This window comes from Phycodurus eques, chromosome 6, assembly GCF_024500275.1.
Source record: "Phycodurus eques isolate BA_2022a chromosome 6, UOR_Pequ_1.1, whole genome shotgun sequence".
Lineage (NCBI taxonomy): Eukaryota > Metazoa > Chordata > Actinopteri > Syngnathiformes > Syngnathidae > Phycodurus > Phycodurus eques.
The window spans coordinates 22,398,331-22,419,964 of record NC_084530.1 but is presented as its reverse complement, the minus strand read 5'-3'; the positions used below and the strand labels follow the sequence as shown (position 1 = coordinate 22,419,964).

At 40.0% G+C, this 21,634-nt stretch overlaps 1 protein-coding gene across 4 annotated transcripts in view; it reads left to right on the top strand.

Annotated features, from left to right (window-relative positions):
- The first annotated feature begins 2,864 nt into the window (after nt 1-2,864).
- Nucleotides 2,865-21,634, top strand: part of arhgap10 (Rho GTPase activating protein 10) — a 68,502-nt gene continuing 49,732 nt past the window's right edge. For 2 of the 4 annotated variants that reach the window (XM_061679419.1, XM_061679418.1), the window contains exons 1-6: nt 2,865-3,389; nt 14,753-14,848; nt 15,535-15,596; nt 17,441-17,512; nt 17,616-17,717; nt 20,543-20,653. In XM_061679419.1, coding sequence (XP_061535403.1) covers nt 3,236-3,389; nt 14,753-14,848; nt 15,535-15,596; nt 17,441-17,512; nt 17,616-17,717; nt 20,543-20,653 — 597 coding nt within the window. In that variant the 5' untranslated portion in view covers nt 2,865-3,235. Of the gene's footprint in view, nt 3,390-10,201; nt 10,325-14,752; nt 14,849-15,534; nt 15,597-17,440; nt 17,513-17,615; nt 17,718-20,542; nt 20,654-21,634 lie in introns of those variants that run through there. The other 2 variants (XM_061679420.1, XM_061679422.1) reach the window with 2 other exon arrangements.

Sequence of the window (21,634 nt, the reverse complement as noted above, 5' to 3'; positions counted from 1 at the left end):
ATGGCATTTTTCAAGTCCTTCGATTAAATGAGCTCGGGTGTTAAACACGTAAGCGAACAATGTTCCGCCTCCACATGTAGTTTCCCTCGACGTCGAACGACATTAAGTATTTTACTAAGTAATGAAACAATAAAAAAAAATAAAACTACACTCAGAAAGAACTCACCTAAAAAAATCACAGCATCACTTCTTGTTTGACTTGAGAGCTTCGGTTTATTCGTAATCATTTTTTTGGGGCCACCGACATAGTCTGTAAAATTAAGTGTTTTTAATGTTTAGCTTGCTTTACTGCATGAAATGTTAAACTAATATCAATTCTTGATATTCGTGTAAAATATACTTTCATGTTTATGTTTTAACCCTTCAAATTCCAGTTTGTTTACACTTTTTTTTTTTAATATTCTCAGTACCACCTCTTCTCTTGTATTGCTAATAGTCGTCTTTCTACGGCCAGCACAGGGAGCTTCCACATCTTCGATTAAAATGTTGGTCCAGCACCAGTGTTGGCAAAATTTATTAGTTCAAAATTCAAGTAAAAAATGAACTAGTTAAGTTCATAATCCTAAATTTTCAACTAAATTCACTATTCCAAAAACGAACTAACACATAATATAATATTTTAAATCAGCCATAATTTGCTCATTTTAACTATAGTTTCAGTCAATCCACCACCCCCAAATAAATGTTTGAAACCAATCGATCTTTTCATTTTTAATTATTTATGTTGTACTGTATGTAACTTTATTTCAATAGTACATATAAATGTTCATCTTTTTTGTTTAAGCCTACCTCTTATTTTTGTTTATGGCCATTGTTGCCCCAGAGAAAGCATGCCAAACATCTGGAGAGATACAAAATTCTCAATATATGTATTTTATTATTGGGTTGAAATATGTCAATTTACTTTCGACTTTTTTTTTTTTTTTTTTTTTACTTAAGTTCATTTACAAGTGTGTACGTTTGTACTTTTACTTTTACCAGAGTTGTTTTTTCCACAAGTATCAATGCTTTTACTTAAACACTGAATACCAGTACTTTTGACATCTCTGGTAGCCAGCTGCAGCTGAAAAGAAAATGCAGGGGAAAAAAACGTCACACTTGAATGGTCTTTTTTAAAATGAGGAATTCAAACAAAAAACAGGACTTTTGTCCTTAATGTGCAAACAAAAACACACAACACAGTATGACAGGAAACATCGTGAAAGGACATTGATACATTTTCATTCCTCGCATTTCTGGTTGACTATATTAACAACATTTTTTAGGCCTATTTTATCTATCCTTATATTACAAAACAAAATAAATTTCATATGACAGTGTGATTGTGCAGAGTTTTAACTAAATTAATACTTTTCCTTGTAACCGATTTTTGCAATATGTACTGTATTACAAAAGACCCACCAAAGAATATTTCCATTTACGCAGTGTCCCTGAACGCACCTCGGGCTCTGTGCCTGCCGTGAATGGCGGCCGTGGCTACACTAAATATGTTTACAATTTCCCCGTGACATATGAAGGCTTCTATTTAGTGTCTTCAGCCAGAGATTGTCCTGGAAGTCCCTCACAAAATCTGTCCCTCTTGAATGAATGAAAACTGTTTCACAGGCATTCATCAGGCAGAAAAGAACTGAGTACAGTTTACGTTTGCCCGAAATCTGAACTTGTTCATGAACTTTCGTGCATTGAACTCGTTCAGGTATAACACTGACCAACACATCTACAAAGAGATCCTGTGGCGTTTACTTCATTCAGTGGACGAGTCATTGAGGCGAGCGTTGTGGCAGTACAATGCTGCTTCACCATGGCAACGCGCCTGCTTCCAAAGCCCTGAGCATTTGGCAGTTCCCGGTGGAGAAGAACATCACTGTGGTGGAGCAACCTGACCTGCCTCCATGTGATTTTTCCTCTTTCCCAAGCTCAAGGGGGTCAACAAGAGGAACCTGTTTTGAAGACGTGATGAAGAAACAGTGTTAGATGCCAAGGGGATTACTGTACTTTGAAGAAGAAAACTTGTAGTTTGTGAATTGGATTGGAACTACAACCCCAATTCCAATGAAGTTGGGACATTGTGTTAAACATAAAAAACGAATACAATGATTTGCAAATCATGTTCTACCTATATTTAATTGAACACACTACAAAGACGAGATATTTAATGTTCCAACTGATAAACTTTGATAAACAACTGATAAAATTGTTCCCTTCTCCAAAAATGTACACGTCATTGGTAGGAAATATAAAAAAAACAACGAAATTTCAAGTGTTGAGTCTATATTGAAAACTATTTGACCCAATTTATCTGATTCAATCCAGTAAATAACAAGGATTGGTTTTAAAAGTATAGTTTTCATGGGTTTCAATAGGCCTTAAGTGGTCACGATAGAGCCAAACGGAACAATTTGATGTAAACACTATATTCCAAAATCAGACAAACATCCACAACCTTGGAAAGTTTTATTACATTTGCATAAACAGAGCTAAAATGGTTAAAAAAGGAATACAAATAGCCAGCACAGAGCCCACAGGGTTAATTCAAATTGGGGGAGACAAATTTGGAAAGCCCAAAGCTCTTCGACTCGACCAAGAAAGTTCCCCAAAACACCATCGCCAAGTCTTATTACCTAGCTCATAAGACACAAGGCTATTTGAACAAATAAGTTTCCTTAGACGTTTGAATATTACTAAGGTTAGGATATTATTATTTGTATGTAGGTTTTTATCATGTAGTCTCCTCTTGTGCCTTTTGACAGCTATTGTAACCAATTCGCCGTGCGAAAGCGAGAGTGGTGGGTTGTAATGATCTCGACGGCCCTGAGCACTCTTTGGCAAAAGTTTCCGCTACACGCACGCAGATGTCAGCAGAGTTTCTCAATCTGTCACTTTGCGAGCTGGGCTCCGTTTGATGAGTGCAAAGAAAACATGGACGCGGCAACTTTCTGACACCCGCCCTAGTGTGGACCTCCTTCCGAGTCACCTCGTTTTTTAACAACACCGCGCCTCGCTTTTGCTAGCCGCTCTTTGCCCTTCAAATTTGGACAACACTTGCGCGTGTGTCAAATAAGCAGTGAACCATGCTAAACGACGTTAGCCGCTGCCAAGCTAACTAGTAGCTATGCTGTTCGCGGGATAGTTGACCTTAAACGCGTAGGTTTTACCCCCGGTTTTAACAAGTTTATTTGTTTTTTTCCCCCCTCTCCCTCCCCTTTCCAAAAGAAGTCGAGAAGCAAACGGAGACATGGGACTGCACCCGCTGGAGTTCAGCGAATGCTATCTGGACAGTCCCTGCTTCAGGGAGAAAATCAAGGCTCACGAAGCGGAGCTGGACAAAACCAACAGGTTCATTAAGGAGCTGTACAAGGACGGCAAGAACCTCATCAATGCCACCAAACGTGAGTCTACTCGTTAGGTTCAGCAGCGCTCCTTGCCATTGAACCCTCGTTGATCATCTGGGCTCAAGTTGATTGATAGGTCTTCAGGTTTACAGGACACTCCCCCTTTCTTTGTGTATAACTTGAGTCTTATGTAAAATGCAATAAAGCAGTTGAGATTACGCAACTCATTTTGGATTGCACAAAGAAGCTTACATTTCCCCCTTCATGCCAAGGTGATCCAGTCACTTTATCAATAATACCAAATGTGGTATCAACGCACTTCATCAAAACAGCATTATTATCTTCATAAAACAAAATTACTTCTCCCTTTTACTGCATGTATCTGCCAGGAATTACATGGAATGGGGAGATTAAGGCAACCTGGCAATTCTAGGCCAACAGGTAGTTTTGGAGTCAAGAGGCGAGATGGTACCTTTTGACGGTACCAGAAGGCTTGGAGGACATGATTAGATGTTTATGTTGACCTCAAGTTTTGTATTTTGTAACACACATCCAACGCTAGTCATCTAATTATTTAATTGTGTGATGCCCGGTGCAACAAGTCAGCTAAGCAGCTCCTCTTGGTGGTACCGACGTCTAAGCGGAAGCTGATGGGGAATAGAGCCCTGTCTGTTGCTCGTCCCAAACTATGGAACAACCTCGCAGTGCTAATTAGGCAAGCACCTTTACTCTCCATTTTTAAAACCCACCTTAAAGTCAATTTGTGGCTCGGCTATCAACAACTCTTTATTATTGTTTTACTCTCTCTGAATTATGTTATTTTTAATTTGTCTTATGTTTGATTTGTATTTATGTACAGCATTTAGTTTCAGTTGGTCTCTGTGTTGAAGCGCATACAGTTAATGGCCAAATCCTGTTTCACCGGGATAAATGCCAGCTGGTCTTCTTTTTCGCCTGTGATGTGGCAATTTTGTGGGATCTCTCTATGAAAGACTGTCTTTGTAGGTTGTATCTAAGTAGCAACGTGACAAGTGGCTGCCATCTTTGTGGAATATAAAAAAAAAAAAAAAACGTGGAATGAGCACTTCAAACACCTTTTTAAAATCCTCCATAACAAATAGAAAACAATTGATTATGAAACTATGTGACCTATTCCAGGGGCAATTATTGGTTCAGAGATTTAAGGGCGAGACAAGCTAACTTGGCTTGGCAAGGCTTGCAGGACACTCCCCTTTACTCGCTGTACAATGTTTGACTGGTCTAAAATGTTTAGATTGCATGAAACACTTTAGTTTGCACACATCAAGTGTCGAGTGCACGAAGCTGTTTAAATTACTAGATGGTAATCCTGACACTCGTCTCTCCCGCCGTCCGGCAAGTATTTAATGTTACACCAGATGCAGGTGCTGACTATGGTCTAATTGATTGGGAGATACCGTGTTTCAGTGAAAGCACACATTGTTACCGAATTTGGAGGGATCTCTTGTGTCAAAAGACTGGCCTTAGAAGTCCTATCAGAGCCGTAAAAGGCGGGGTAAGAAGGTGCTGTGTGTAAGGGAAAGCCAAAAAGGAAACATTTGATAGCAATTGTTGCTGTCCAACAAGTATTTTGGAGACTGTGATGGTGGGAAGTAGTGTCATAATATCGCTGCTTTGCTGAGATAAATGCCCACATTTTCTGTTACATCTCTGGGATCTGTGTAAAAGAGGCTAGTCGTGCAGATTTTTAATTGGCTATCGTTAGATTAGTGCAGGAGTACCGAATGTCAGTACAACCATTTGAGACGTAAAATACATTTGACACAAGGAAAAGAAAAAATCTTTGTTTGTTGGACTGGGTCCAAACAATAATGACACTAGGGAATTCATCTTACTCACACTAGGCAGACCGGCTTCAAGTTGTTCAGGCAGACTGCAAGAAATTCCACTTTAATGCACCATCATTTGTCGCCAATTGGAAAAACTTACTGCCTATTATATCCGATACCTAGAACTGCTCTCAAGATTTTCTCTGACCTTTTACCTGAAATTAAACTAATTTAACAATGTAATAAAACAATGATCCTACTTTAGAGACAATTTAAAAAATACCAGTGTTCTAGAAGGTACGGGCTCAGGGGATTCTTCCCTGAGCCCTTATCCAGCCAGACTGAAGCCGATCCGATGAACTAATAAAACAATAATCCAACTTTTAAGGAAGATTAAAATGCCACTGCCAGAAAAGCCCAGAGTGTCCTGGAATGTCCATATAAAGGCAAATCAGGACCAAAGACCTTTATAAACCAATAATAATAAAAAAGCAGACGATGATTCTTTTGATATCTTGGTAAGAGTTAGAAAAGTCACATGCTTTTTTGATGATTTTTTATTTTTTTTTGCCTTTCATGAGCCATTACATTTTGGACATGGGTTGTATGTGAGTTAACTTAAACCTCGGTTGACCTAGACCCCAGGGACTCACCAGGAAGCTCATCTTCTCTCCAGTTAACTCAGGTTTTTACAGTTAATTCACATTTCAGGCCATGGAACGTTACCTTAGAATTCAGTAATTAAGCCTGTGTGGGGTATAGTATATTAACACAAAAATGTGTCTTCTTACATTGTCGTATACCATGTAAGTGAAGATTATTTGTTGTTGATGTATCAACAGACAGATATTTGTTCAACTCCACTCAACACAATGAATACGTACTATTCCTTCTGCTTGATGTCAATGGGGCTAAAGAAGCTGCTGTTGTATCCTTTTACTGTTTAGGACAAAACCTTTTTGGCCCTGGAAACGTGACCTTGGAGATTACTATAGGTTAGAGCGAGGTCAATTGTACTGTGATGCACTTCAGAAGAACTTAAGATTCCTATTTTCCCCATTTCCAACAACGTAAAAGCAATGTTTTATCTCTCTTTAGGATGACGTTTTTTCCCAAATGCTTGTGTTGCAGTTAAAAAAAAAAAAAAAAAAAAGATGAAAAACTGCTCACGTTTTGACCTCGGAACGATCCGGTGTTACTACAGTGTGACGTTTCTTTCTCGGCAACTCCCTTCCACTCCCACAGCTGGGAGGATGTCCCACTTCGGAAAGTCCTTGGGCTCTGAGAGGAAACTTGAAGAGGGGATGCCGGGGGCCAAGAGAGCGCTGACATGGAAGTGTCCACGAGAGGAGGAACAAGCAGATGCGCTTCTGTTTCTCCGGCTTTCCTTCTCAGGAACTGTGTTCTGTCTGTACACCCCCACCCCTGTTGTCCTTAGGAAACATGTTGATAATATGGTTCATTGCACTGGAAAAGTATGAGCCATGTAGCTGACTGAAGACCTTGTTTGCTTTTGACCTCTTCGTCCCCCTGCTGGAATTACCTGAGAGTTCAAAATCTGAACGTCATTTCCGCAGCCGGACTTCCTTGCGCCAGTTGCCTTTTTCCTTAGAAAAGAGTCAGCTTTGCAAGGGTCTCGGTTTTAGGACTAGCCGGCCTGCGTATGCTTTGGCCCGGTCTACTGCCCGCTATAATCACATTACAACTTTTGCCAAAGAGCCACATCACAGCCTTTCATTAAACTCGCATTAGCCCCATGTTCGAGGTTTTCATCTCGTACTGGAGAAACAACGTGTGACCGCTCTCGCCGTAAAAACAGATGCACATCTGTGACAAGCCGCATGGTCATTGCTGCCAGGAGGCCTTCCAGCATGACTTCACTCTCCAAACTTGTTCTGAGAATCAGGAAGAGTCGGATGAAGTAATGTGTCCTCGGTGGGCAGGGAACAACGGGGGGGTTATGATCTCCGGGCAAGGCTGCAGTGAGGGCAAAAGTTGGAGGGGGGTGGGAGTGGATCCGTGTTTTGCACTGGAAAATATGGGAGAGTGAAACAGGAAGGGTCTGTGGAAAAGCAAAGCAAAGGGGTCGTGCTGCTCTTCAAATGTCCGGGGAAGGTGAGCTGCGACCAACGGGAGGGGGGTAGCAATCAAAACAAACAGACCACATCGGGCGGATACACAGAGAACATCTTCAGCTTTTAAACTTTGATACATATGTTCCCTTTCTGCTTTGTTTTGGGGGAAACATTTGAAACCACCCGGATGCACTGCTCTCCAGCAGTAAATGTTTTCCCTGTCATTGGCTAGCATTGCTAAACTCAGGCAACAGTCTCAGCTTTGTCTTAAAAGCTAGCAGAAGATGGATGAACAAGGTTTGAGAGGGGACAGATGAGAAAACGCGAAACAGAAAACAACAGAAGGAATACAGTAGTACAGTATATGACATTAGAGTTGGATTGGTTTGCTCCAGGGATTTTGGTTTTTACGACTGTGTCAATATAAGCGGTTTCAAGGTTACAAACGAAGTACAATTAAATAGTATGCGCAGCGGCTTAAGAATACATTCTCACATGGTACAAAAAGACATTCTTAGTTAATGTTACTTGTTTTAATTGGATTAAAAGTATTTTTCCCACAAATATTTACTATAATAATGACTTCACAAGGGTCCTAGCGGAACTTGGTGACAGACTACGCCGTGTTCCGAGTTAGGTACAAATCTGGGTTACGTCGCCACCGTTGGAGTGCAGGTCAAAATGATCTAATTTGACACAAAATGACCTATTTTGGGGTAGAAAACATTTACTCAGTTTACAACTGTCCAGAGGTTAGGTGGCTTGCAGGTTACGAATGAACCACAATGAATTGTGCGACAACCTAACAATATGTCATGTGGCCCAAGAAGGCTCGCTCAGTTGACTCAGTGCTTACCGTTTTTCGTTTGACTCTTATATTTATGGCCTGGAAGTGTTTTTCATACACATTTACTGTAATTATGACTTTACTACTGCGTTAGCGTGGGTAAACAACACGATCCGACTGTACAGGGTAGGAGCAGGGATTGCGGCTGTGCTACTGGTGTATGGTGGGACTGACTCTGTAGTGCCTATCACCCCTGTTTAAAAATAAATAAATAAATAAACTAACCTAATGAAAACTTGAATTTTAAATAAAATATGAATCTTGGTATTCTCTGTGTGCTGTGAAAGATGCACCGCAATTGTTTGTGGTCCTGCACTCCACATCTCTTTCTCTGAATAGGGGCACTCGTGTCCATGCGACACAGCCAGGCCTGTTTGTTTCAATGTTTTTCAGCCCGTTCACAGAAAAGAAAAGCTTGCCTGTAACATCAGATGGCTGCAAGGTGGAGTCGACTCATGACTCATCGCCTTGAGCCGGCAAGAGTGTGGGTCTCTGGCTTTCTGCGGAGAAACTAGCCAAGTTTGACGGTTCCCAGGTTTGTTCCAAAATGCTTTGGCTTTAAAAGGCAAAAACAAAACAAAACAAAACACGGAGAGCTTTAGGCCTTGGACTCTGGTGTACCCAAGTTTGTGTGTGTGTGTGTGCGCGCGTAGTATATGAGATGATTTTCTTATCGTTATAAAGACAGCAGCTTTCTAGGCAAACTTTTATTTTTTAAATTTCTTCAATCAGGGACACAAAAGCACTTTTGCATCTTCGAATGCCGCCTGTTGCCGATTAATGCCGGCATCTCATGCGTTCATTCCTTGTGTTTTATGTAATGAAGTCCACACAGCTTGTCCTCATAACAGCCCGCGTTAACCATCCGCCCTTCACTCTGCTAGACATGTGCAAGGCTTGCATCATCGCACTATGGCCGACCGGATGTGATTCAGGGCATCACGCATGCATATATCTTCAAATGTGACTGTGAGCAAGCCATTCTGAATTTTGCAAATGTTGATGTCACAATTTGGCTAATTTACATAATGGCTGGGTGAAGATTGGACATTTTCAAGCCATGGCTGTGTGACATTACACTCGTTTTTTTTCTTTCTTTCTTTCTTTCTTTACACACTGTGCATCCGCAAGTAGAAGCCGTTCGCCTAGTCACAGGTCCCTAGCAAGGAATCTGATCATCATGGTAACGAAAGCCGGACTCGCCATTGACCAGCAGTAAATGCGGTGGAGTATATAGTCGCTTGCTTGCACGAGACACTGCCTAATTTCACCAAGACAAAAGTTTGGGGGTATGTAGTGACATATAATTCTCGCATGTCTTGCAAAAGCAGGTCACAAACGTGATCAAGACACCTGGAATCTGATTTAAATTGTGGAAAAATGCTCATGTTTCCTTTAATGGACATTAATGCATTTTATTAACAATGGGGGAAAATTATCAAGCATTTGCTGAATTAATTGTAACTTAAAAAAAAAAAATCATATTTACATCTCCCTCGCAGTGAAGTCTGCTGAGCTGTGCTGTACTTGTTCAAGTGCGGCAAGGCAGTTTCACTTCCTTTCCCTTACTCCATACATGCATCCATTTTCTGTAACCACTTATCCTCACTAGGGTCGCGGGCGTGCTGGAGCATATCCTAGCTATCTTCGGGTGAGAGGCGGGGTACACCTTGACCTGGTCGCCAGCCAATCGCAGGCCACATATAAACAAACAACCATTCACACTCACATTCACACCTACAGACAATTTTAGAGTTTTCAATTAACCTACCATGCATGTTTTTCGGATGTGGGAGGAAACCGGAGTACCCGGAGAAACCCCACGGAGGCACGGGGAGAACGTGGAAACTCCACACAGGCAGGGCCGGGATTTGAATCCAGGTCCTCAGAACTGTGAGGCAGATCTGCTAACCAGTCGTCCACCGTGCCACCTGTCCCTTACTCAACATGTAATTATTTAATACATGTGGGAACTGTGTGTACCTTTGTACCATACTGAAGAATACAAATACATGTACCGTTAAGGCATGGGCTGGTTATCGGTTTCAAGATATACCATGGTTTTAAACTTGAAACTTTCCATCAGCGGTATGACCAGTTTTTTATTTTTGTTTATTTATTCAGTTTTGAGTTGATAGTACAGACAAAATGGCACACTGCTCCCGTTGGTGGTGCGCACAGTCTGTAAGAGTACTGCGGGTTTGTAGAGGAAGAAGGTCAGATTTACGAGAGTGCCACCCATCACTCTCCAACAAATCCAAGGTAACGTTAATATGTTACTACAACGCTGTCTTTGCAACCAGTTACGGGAGTTAGCCTGTCTACAATTGGTGAAATAAATACTTTAGACTTGCCCTCGAAACAGGTAATTAGCGAACTAGCAGACTAGCATGGGAAATGCCAGATGTGACTTCACAAAGTGGAGATGAGCAGAGATGTAGCTACTCATTTTCTGTTTCTATTAGTACTGCTACTATTGTTCTACATTATTATTTTATTTAGAAAAAAAATTGGTTTGTTTCTTTTTATTTTACATTTAGTAATGTACCTACAGAGTGTGTTAAATGAAAGAAAGTTGTTATAAACTCAATCATCTCAAAATAATTAATTTTAGATTTGTGATTACAATACTGTGAAGCCGCCCGTATTTTTGCTCTGTTATCATACCATCGGAATCTGATACCGGCTCATACTAGCCCTAGTAGCAAGGTATAATTAGTAACAACATGCCATGACAAGCGTACATAATTTGTAGCTAATCAATAATTTAGCCACTTGATTTGAATAGTAAATCAAACTCAGTTCAGCAAAAAATATACCTTGTCAATCATTTGATCAAAACACTTTATTATTTCTAAGGATGTCAGGGTTCAGTTCATTAAAACAAAGTAATGGCGATCATCTTTTGTCTTTGACTGTTTGAGTTTTTTTGGCTTTATTAGTCTTCATGTTCCTAAGTGGCAGTGTGTGTTTTGAAAGACAGTTCTGTGTGGGTTTTCTCCCACATACCCAAAAGAAAATGTTCATTGTAGACTAAACTGCCCATAGGTGTGAATGTGAGTGAGAATGCTTGTTTGTCTACATGTGCCTTGCAATTGGCTGGCGACCAGTCCAGGGTATACCTCGCCTCCCGCCCTAAATCACCTGTGATGGGCTCCAAAATGATGACGAGCTGTAGAGGAAATGGATAGATGATTATTTAGCAGTTGCTTATTCAAAAAGTCTAAACTGTCCTTATGTGGAGATAGAAGGTTTTGACTGGACAGATACACTGACAAATCGACTTTACAGTCTGACGTCAAATCATGTATGAGTATTGGTTCTGCTTTGTTAAGGTGTGTCAGGATTCAGTGTAATGTTGTTAAAACATATTTGTCCCATCAGTGTGAGCTGATGAAGTTCCTACTCTGGATTTGTCAGAGTAAGGGCTTGCATATTTCCAAACAGGCTTCAAGAGATCCAATAGGCAAAATCAAGCTGCACCATAAAAAAAACATGAACAAGTTGTCTCCACGTGAGACAAATGATGTCTTTAGCATATTTTCATATTAACCAAAAGATCCTCTCTTAGGCACTCCGCCTTGTCGTATGTAATGTTTGACAAGGTGGTTGTAAAAACACTGGCAGTTGTGCAACAGTTCGCTAGAGAAGTTATGTCAGGGGGAGGTAAAGGATTAAAAAAAACATGGAGTTTAAAACTAGCGGAGGGGCAAGGTGGCATATTCCCTGACAGTTACCATTAGCAACCAGACTGCAGTCATTCCACGTGCTGCAAAGTAAGAGCTATTCGTGCAGCAAGCGCCACGACAAGAGTCACCTTTTATGGACTTGCACACCCTACTCTGGATTCCAGCCTGGTGTGTGTTTAAGATTGGTTCTAGATTAACAATCAGTTCAAAGTCAATCGCAGTGTTCCATATACTACAGTATATTATGCTGCCATAACATTTTCCTGACCGTTGTTGGTAGTGGAGACATTTCACTCTACTGATAGCTGGTTGCGATCACTTCTCGGAAAAGTCCCCTTGAATATGCAGGGTGTCTCCAAAAATCTGACATCATTTCATAGTTTGACAAAGCCAAGTCTGTCTCAAATGACCTCAAATTTTAAAGAGATGTTTGACTAAGAAGATATGCATTTTTTTCACAAGTAAAAACAATTCCGAGGTTACCTAATAACATTTCTGCAACGATTTGGTCAAAATCCTCCAAGGATCAACAATTAAAGCAGGTTTAATATCCACTCGAAACCACTCTGTTTTTGGGTGTTGGGCAGCCCATCAAGTCCATCAAATGGAGCTGCGGTGAAAAAAGCTTGCCATGCCATGAGTGGCAGGCGGCACCCACATTGCAACTATATCGTCACCTATGGGATTCGATCGGTAGAGCATCTCTCAATTTTCTGATCAAATGCATACGTTTCGGATTTTTTCTGCCTTGACGGAGGGCATTGCTGAACTAAGTACCACTCTAGTTTTACATGTAATTAAAAAGTTTTGGCAATACGCTCCTGCCAGTTGTTGTATCGGGTCACATGAGCCACAATTCACATCTTTTTAAGAGCTGCCATCATGTCTTTGGCACATTCTGGAAATCTCTCAAAGACTTGTTAGGCATGAATAGGCAAAAATGTTTTGTATGACTCTTACCACTTCCTCTGACTCGCAGTTTGGCCATTTATTTTAACCGCATGTGCTTCTGTAGCCTAATGTTGAAGAGAAACCGTAGTAGTGCATTGATGTTGCCCCTTTTGTGCTAGCATTGGTCAAACTGACCGATGCGGCTCACGTGTTCTGTGTGAATTTAATGTCAATCCACAACATGTGTTTGAAAACTATTCATAGAACCCTGAGGCGAAAAGGTGATTGCAACATTTTGTTTGATACTTGAACAGCAAAAAAAAGGTTCTCTGTTTGCCAGCAGATTGTTTTCCACGGAGTCCCGGTCCATTCGTCAAGTCCGCTCCAGAGACACGCTGACGCTTCCTTGCACTGCACAGCTCCTTGTCTTAAAATACCCTCGCCACGTTCTTCCATGCTTCCCAAGGGGGAATGCCACCGTATACATGCCAAGTCAGGGAATCTCTGGAAATAGTTTTTATTTGCCCTGTGTGTGAAAGCTATTTGTAGTCATTCCCTTTTACTAGTTGCCATAGTTGCATGTGGATCGTTCGCCCACCACTTGACACAAGTTTTAGCGTGCAGCAGGATGTTTGCAAAGGGGTTAACCACAATGCATGAGTGTGATGTATGTTGCGCAACTTGATAGAAATGACGTGGTTGAAAAGCTGAGTAAGTTGATAATTCACATTGAGTTTTCTGCTAAACATACCCACGGCAAATTCATAGACAAGAAAATACATGATGTCATCAGAAACGTCCAGACAGATTGATGGCACTGATGTCATCTGATACAGATGATGCAGAATGATGTCCTGGCATTGCTGTGAATTCATCAGATTACGCATTTAGTTTTATATTTATTCTGGGGCACTTTCACTTAATGATTTGTGTGCCCATTGTCAAGCACGCTTGACACCTAAATCTGGATTGTTTGACTACTGTAAGTATTCTGAACCGTGCTTAAGCATGGTAAATATCCCTGGTTGACTACTGTAAGCATTCTGAACCGTGCTTAAGCATGGTAGATTTCCCTGGTTGACTACTGCAAGCATTCTGAACCGTGCTTAAGCATGGTAGATTTCTCTGGCCCCAGCACAGTTGGACTGTACCGTATTTCTACAAATTTATTCCTGTAAAATTATGCATTTTTTTGTCGTTATATTTGGACTTAATTCTCATAAATTACAAAGGTTTTTTTCATGTAAAATAACTGTATATGTTTTTTGCTATTTCTATTAGTATTACTACTTTAGTCTCTGATAATTGGGTATTTTTTTCTCTGAATATTTTTACTTTTTCCCTATAAACCTTTGGGTGTTGTTTTTCTGCATAATATCGCAACTTTGTCACATATTTTTTTTACGTGTAATATGACGACATTTCGACTTTATTCTTGAAAAATTATGCTTTTTTCCCCCCATGTAATATTACAAGGTTAAGAATAAAATACTCTGTTTTGTTTTGGATAAATATGTAGAGATACTATGCTTCTGTATTTTAATGTTGCTCTTTATATTGGTACTTGGAGAGCCAATTGTTTTTGGGTGGTACTCTGTGTAAAAGAACCACTGCACTGGGCAATCCGTACATGCTCAAACACGCTTGACATCTAATCTCTGGTTTGTTTCTGTAGTAGGAGCGTTCCGAACCATGCTCAAGGAAGGCAGACTTCCCTGGCCCCAGCCCAGTTGGACTGTACCTTATTTCATGAAATAGCCGCCTGTAGCATTTACTCAACTGCCATTTGCCACCTGAAGTCTGGATTATTTGACTAGTGCAAGCATTCCTAGTAATGCTCAAGATTGGTACATTTCCCTGGTTCAAGCACAGTTGAAGTATACTGTATATCCTCAAATGATTGCCTGGGGTATTTACTTAACTACTGTGTCACATAGTAAATGTAACTACCACAAGTGTATTTCCGAGGAGTAAAAACCAGGCATTTATTAGAAGTGAATCATTTTTTCAGGTGGCCATACAGTGTCTAGAGCTGGATTGGCCACTATTTGAGAAAACATGCTAATCATAATAAGCGTTACTGATAACAGTTTTTATGTATTTTTTTCAGAGTTGGGGATGGCCCAGAGAAAGTTCGCCCAATGCTTGGGAGAGTTTCAGTTCGAGTACATTGGCGACGCCAAGACGGACGACGAGCGATGCATCGGTAAGTGGGGCCTTTTTTTTCATCCTACCCGCCGCCTGTGTCGCCACCAAATGAAAATGTTTGTCTTCTTTGGTTCTTCTCTGGCTACTCATTTCACATCGAGTTTAAATATAATCACGCCTGTGCGTCTTCTTGACAGCGAAGCACGGTGATTTAATGTCACCCCAAACGTTTTAAAAGCTTCTACAGTGATCCCTGCTATATCGCTGCTCATCTTTTGCACACCTATATTGCAAAATTTTAAGCAACCGTTTTTTTTGGTTATTATTTTTATTTATTTTTTATTTTTTTTTACAGTACACAGGCAACTCCAAATTTAAAGTTGCATGCCTTTAGTGCGGTACCATGAAAAGATAAGATATGGTCAAATATCCATGTTAGCTGGGAAGGCAGGTAGTGAATGAGTTAATAGCTTGAAGCTTCTTTTTTTATTAATTGTTCACTACAGTATTCGCCAAAGTGCTGCTTATTATGAAGTGAGTTGACGTCAGTGCCACCATACAGCACTCGTATCTCAAGTTTGCGCTCGGAAGTTAAAAACTAAAGAGCTTCTCGATGTGTCTTGAAAAACTCTTACAGTATGTCGGGTAACTCGTATCTCACGAAACTCTGTATCTGCTTTTATAGTGTTTTTTTTTTCTTCCCCCCCTAACGTTATCAGAAACCATTAAACTCGTGTTTTCCAGATGAGTCACTGCTGGAGTTCTCCTCATTCCTCAAGAACCTGGAAGACCAAAGAGAGCTGATGGTGAGTGCGCAACCAGTCAGAGCCTGCTTGAAAAAGTCAGGGAAATACCTATGTATGTGTGTGTTGGAGTGTGTGTATTTCCAAACAGCAGGCACGTATTAATATCCATATTTGGTACTCGCATCTATTAATGTCCTGTTCCGTCATCGAGCAAGAGGTCCCGGGAGGCAAATTTCATTTTCTCCAGCAGCAGCAGGGAGAAAAATGGGGGAAGAAACAGCCTGCTTCATTGAGTACATTAATGCGATAGTGTTGGGAGTCCTGCCTGTCTAAGGTTCACTGCCGCTGCACTTTCCTAGGACTGGCTGTTTTGCACTTATAAATACAAATCCTTCATTACGACTGGCTACTGGTCATCGTTGTTGTCGTCATGTAATTAGAAGACAGTCACAAATTAATGACTCGGAGCTGACAACTGATTGTTTTAAGGCCCAACGCTCGAGACAGTAGTGTGATTTAAAAAAAAAAGTGTGGGATGACATCACAGTGCAAAGTAAAGAGAAGTGGGATGGGCAGCACGCACAGACACGTCCCCGTGGCCACTGTTTCAGGAGTACCCCTGCAGGAACTGGGGTAAATATGTTGCCTTTATATTTGTGAATACACAGTGGGACCTTGTCACATTGGTTGATGTCATAGTTGTATTATTCCACCCCCCCCCCCCCCCCACAACATAATGTAAATCATAAAATCCTTTCTTTAGTACATATTTGCGCTACATTGAAAAGAAACAAAACACAAAAAGATTAGTCATATTTGTGAAATACAAAGTTTGTATATTTGACATGTATTTTCCCCTCAAACATACACTTGTATTGTCATTTAATCTGAAATTATACTCCCCCCCCCCACCCCCCCCAAAAAAAAAAAATTCTGACTTTATTTCTTGTGTTATTATGACTTTATCTTGGAAATATGCAGTGTTTTCCCACTATTCGCAGTGGATGGGGGGACCGAGCCCTTCCGGGAATAGCGAAAATCTGCGAGTAAATGTTAAGAATTGCCTATACATGCCAGAAAATGGCTGCATATCACTACTTTTTGTCAAACTCCTCAAATCACTTCAACATAGTTCCTTGGCACCAAAATGGCGTTGAAGCAGTACTTTTGTCAAAGGGAAGTTCCTCATTTCACTTCAAAATCATTCCTCTGCACTAAAATGCCACAAGATTGCACCAAAGTAATACTTGTTTCTGTTATTTTCTCAGAAAATAAAGGAGGACAGGTTTAGAAAAACAAAAAACAAAAAAAAACAAGTAGATGAATTTACAAATGCTGAACCATGAATGTGGCAGGGTCAACTGCAATTTTTATTTATATATATAATATACAACTATTTTGGTACGATTTCATTTCTGACTTTAATCTCAATAGTGTTTTTTTTCCCACTGTGGTCCTAATCCTTTTTACTATATTCAGGCTACAGCCTACAGGCAATGTTTTAAGTTAAACTGATAGCTGTCATGCAAGTGTAAAAGTAAGGTTAGTTGTATAATAAAAATAAAACTACTCATCCTTCGAAGGTGCCAGAAATACATGTCATGGAGAGAGATCAGGTGAAAAAAATGTATTGAATAACTTTTAGCTATGTTATTAAATACATATATTAGTCAAATAATTTTAGTATTAAATAATAATAAAACAATTCTAGACCTAAATGAATAATTAATGTAGATATATTAATATATTAAGTAGAGCGGATATAGGAATTGAATGGACCCTTAAACTCTTTAGCTAGCAATGGGCATTGGCAATAAAGGGGAAGAGTCATTAAATGATGTTAATGAGGTTTGTAATTTCGTAAAATAACGGAGGCATGTTAATGGTGCTCTGCTTCTGTCTAGATGAGAAACATCACAGAAACCCTCATGAAACCCCTGGAGAAGTTCAGGAAAGATCACCTCGGTACAGTAAGGGTACTGTATGATGGCTTATTGCCTTTTTCTTTTCTCAGCTAAAGCAGATCGGCTTGCTTTGTTTCACCCTCAGTTTTGATTTACACTGCTCTTCTTGGTCTAGGCGGAGAGGAAAAAGTACGAGAAAGAGACAGAAAAATACTACAGCTCGCTTGAGAAGCTTCTCAACATGTCTGCCAAGAAGAAAGAGCCCCAGCTACAAGAGGTATTTGGAAGCGCACAAAAGCACGTAAAATTCTAAGCCAATATACCCAATATATTTTGGTGACAATCAACACATTAGTGATACAATATTAATAAAATGAAGGGCAAAAATCACTTATAAATCCATTGAGTAGAACCAAATATAGTGAACTATAGGTGTTAAATGTGCTTTTTAATTTTTGTTTGTAGTTTTTTAAAATACATTTCATGACTTGTTATAAATCACATACAGAAAACTTTAAAAAAAAGTTTTTATTTAATATGTAACCTACCAAACATAGATCAATACAATAGAATTACCTGGTCACATTGCTCAGATTTACCCAGCCACTTGTTGCTAGGCAGAATTCATTAGCAAATATCAGTGCATTGTTGACATAAAAAAATTATACAATAAAAACTCACTTATAAACCCATTAAATAGTACCAAATAAACTATAGACCAAATTGCATTTTTTCAAAATGTCAATTGACCAATGACATGTTATAAATCACACATATGAAATGAATAAAAAACATTTTTTTCTTTTTAATCGAGCAAATGTGGATCTACACAATTGCAACGGTTCTTTTACTTGGTCACAAAGGCCATATTTCCCCGGTCACAAAGGCCATATTTCCCCGGTCACTTGTTGCCTGCCAGAATTCATAGACAACAATCAATGCATTGGTGATGTAGTAAAAATTAATCAAGTAAAAGAAAAAAAACCCCTGACTTATTAACCCATTTAGTAGGAGAAAGTAAACTATAAAAACTATAAGCTTTAAACTATATGTATTTTACATGGGGGGGGGGGGAAATAAATAAATAAAATTATATATATATATATATATATATATATATATATGGCTGAAAAATTAACAAAACACTTAATTGGGTGATCTTAACTGAATCATGAAACATTATTTCTGTCCTGCTTTAGAGACTGAAAGTTTTTTCATATTCCGTTCATGTATTGCTATTGCAAGTGACAAATCACAAAGCATAGCTCTTTAGCTTCTGAGCACTCTTGTTTAGTTATTCCTTGTTTGGGCTCTGGTGTTCCGCTGCGAAGCCCTGTTGGACCACGAGGCTCCCAGTGACGCACCTTCGAGTGACAATTTTCCTGGCTCGTTCGCAGAGGAAGTGTGCACTCGCTTTGACCGTAACACTGAGGTCAACTTTGGCCGGTGCAGTGTGCGCTACAATCCATACTGCCATCTGAATGGAGACCCCGTCCACCTCTTGCTTGCTTGTTTTTGCTGTCCCATGTGTCCATGTAAGGTGATAAGAGGGGACACTTAAAACTGTTGACATTGTGACTGTCTAAACTTTGTGGTGCACGGGCACAGGGTACACGTCTACACAGTGGCATGCTTATAGGACAACAATGAGTAGAACACCAACAATTTAGATATAGGGTACATACCAGAAAAAGTAAAGTCATCTTTTACTGACGGATATATATGTTTAAACAGTAAGGAACTGAACCACATCGAAAATGGCGAGACGTGCAGCTTCACAACAATTTTTTTTGTAGTCTAGTAACTAAACACAATTGCTTGGATGCTCACATTTACTTGTTGACAGGCAGAATTCATAGGCTTCAGTTGTACCTCGTAATATGTCAATCACGCACAGTCGCTTGTTTGAATTACTAGCTCAGGGCGTTGTCGCTACTCTATTAAATACTGATAAAGTGCTGCCTTGACTTCCAAGTTTAGTTTCTTGATTGAGCACGCTCGTACCTCAAAACACGTCTCTCAAATAATATTTCTACATTGAAATATAGAATTGCCATTAATCCGTTGCTTCTGATGTGCACACTTTGGCCACCAGATGTCATTATAATACAGTCATACAGTCATAAACAAAGAAGAGTTTCACAATCAAGTGACTCGGTAAACTTCTGTAATATTAAGCTTTTCGGAGAGCATTACGTATTTTTCCCTTTGAGTATTGTTATATTGTCTACCTACGTGTTGTTGCACTGTTCAAATATCCATTGCTTAAAGTGTTATAGCACCGCCACAGATGCTATTCATTAGGCCGTCTATGGCATTTTACATTGTGTGTTAGCTAGCAGACATGCAAAGTGATGTTTGTTTTAAGTGCAGAATTTTTAATTCTCTTTATTTTATGTTTAGTTTGAAAGTAATCTTCAAAACCACTATTTCAAAAACTCATAAGTCAAGTTACTCTTAGTCGCCAAGGTAAAAAAAGTGTTTAATTTCAAACTTGATGGATGGGCAGACACTCTACTGCCCCAACTATTCTATACAAGCAATTACATACACCCCCTGAAGCGAAGCCCAGAAGCTGAGGAAATCCTCCTGGTAGCCATTTATTATTATATGTCCCATTGACATGTAAACAGCATTTTACGCTGATGATAGTCTACTGCGGTCAGGATCATAACACAGACATAATGATGGTGATTATCTTGTTGGGACTTCCTCCAGTTGCAGGGACATATATACAGTGTTTACCCAGAAAGGTGAGTATTCTGTCTTCTTGCTGGTCTTAGGTTTTCTCTTTTCGTCCTTGAATTCTTCTCATTTTTTTTTTCATAAATGAGACTTTCAAGTCATCACTGGTTGAATTTATCGTCCTCGAGTCAGATCGAATGATTCAGACTCTCCTTGGAGCATCAGTCATTCTCCTCAGGCACTTTTTCCAGCTCGTTATTTACAGTTGTTTAAGCGCCATGCTCAAATTTCAACTGTTTTGATCGAGCAACGACAAGAAGAGGACCCACAAAGCCACACTGCAACATATTCCACCGGATTCCAGACTGCATCTGTACATGATTATAATGAATCTCGCCATGTGTGTGTTCACTCCAGGCAGACATCCAGGTGGAAACCATGAGGCAGCACTTTCAGGAGGAGTCGCTGGACTATGTGTGCAAGCTGCAGGAGATCCAGGAAAGGAAAAAGTTTGAGTGTGTGGAGCCGGTGAGTGACGTGCCCAGCAAAATCTAAATACCGTATTTTCATGACCATAGGGCGCACCGTATTAAAAGGTGCAGTCTCAGTTACGGGGTCCATTTCTGTATTTAACACATACATAATTTAATAATAAAAACAACACACATAATTTAACACATACATACATGTATTAAACACATACATATTATTGGGCGCAGGCATGGTAAAACATAGCTAGCTTAAAACATACGGTGGCATGCATTCATGCTAAAACAATGTTTTTAAAAAGGCAGCGGGAGCAAAACTGAGTTCGGTTGTACTTTATTGAAGTATTTAACAATGTACTCATGTTATTTTTCTATCAATCCTCATCCACAAATCCATCAAAGTCCTCATCTTCTGTATCCGAAATGAACAGCAGGGCAAGTTCTCAATCAAACACGGCAGGTTCAAGACAGTCTCGTTGCCGTGCGAAAGCTCGAACAACAGTGCAAGCAGACACGTTAGCCAAAGCATCCACAATCTCTCTCGGCTGGTCGATTCCCATGTTCGTCCGCGTAACTGATAGCTTGCAGTTTAAACTGTGCTTTGTAAGCATGTCTCTTCGTAGGTGACATTTTCGGGGATCCTTTAGCCAAACCGATGTTGTTTTGCACAACGCACACCCCGGAAATGCTCCCAGTCAGTCAAGTGGTAAGAAAATACCTCCGCGCTAAATACCTACTGGGGGCGTGGCTTTAGCGTCCTACTTCATGCACCCTTCCCTTGTCCTCAGCCACGTCCACTTTTCCTCTGTGTCAGCAGGAAGTGCTAAAAAAAAAAAGTGCATATGAATTACTCAACCAAAAATAATATTCAGGGGAAATTTCACGATGAACCTAAAATGCTCAATAACTTTTGCACGTAAACTTAATTTACACGTAATAATGCACATGTGCAACCTTTCTGTACTTTTTGCACAACCTAACAATGAGCTGAATGGCATAATTCACAACAGCTGTTTGAGCC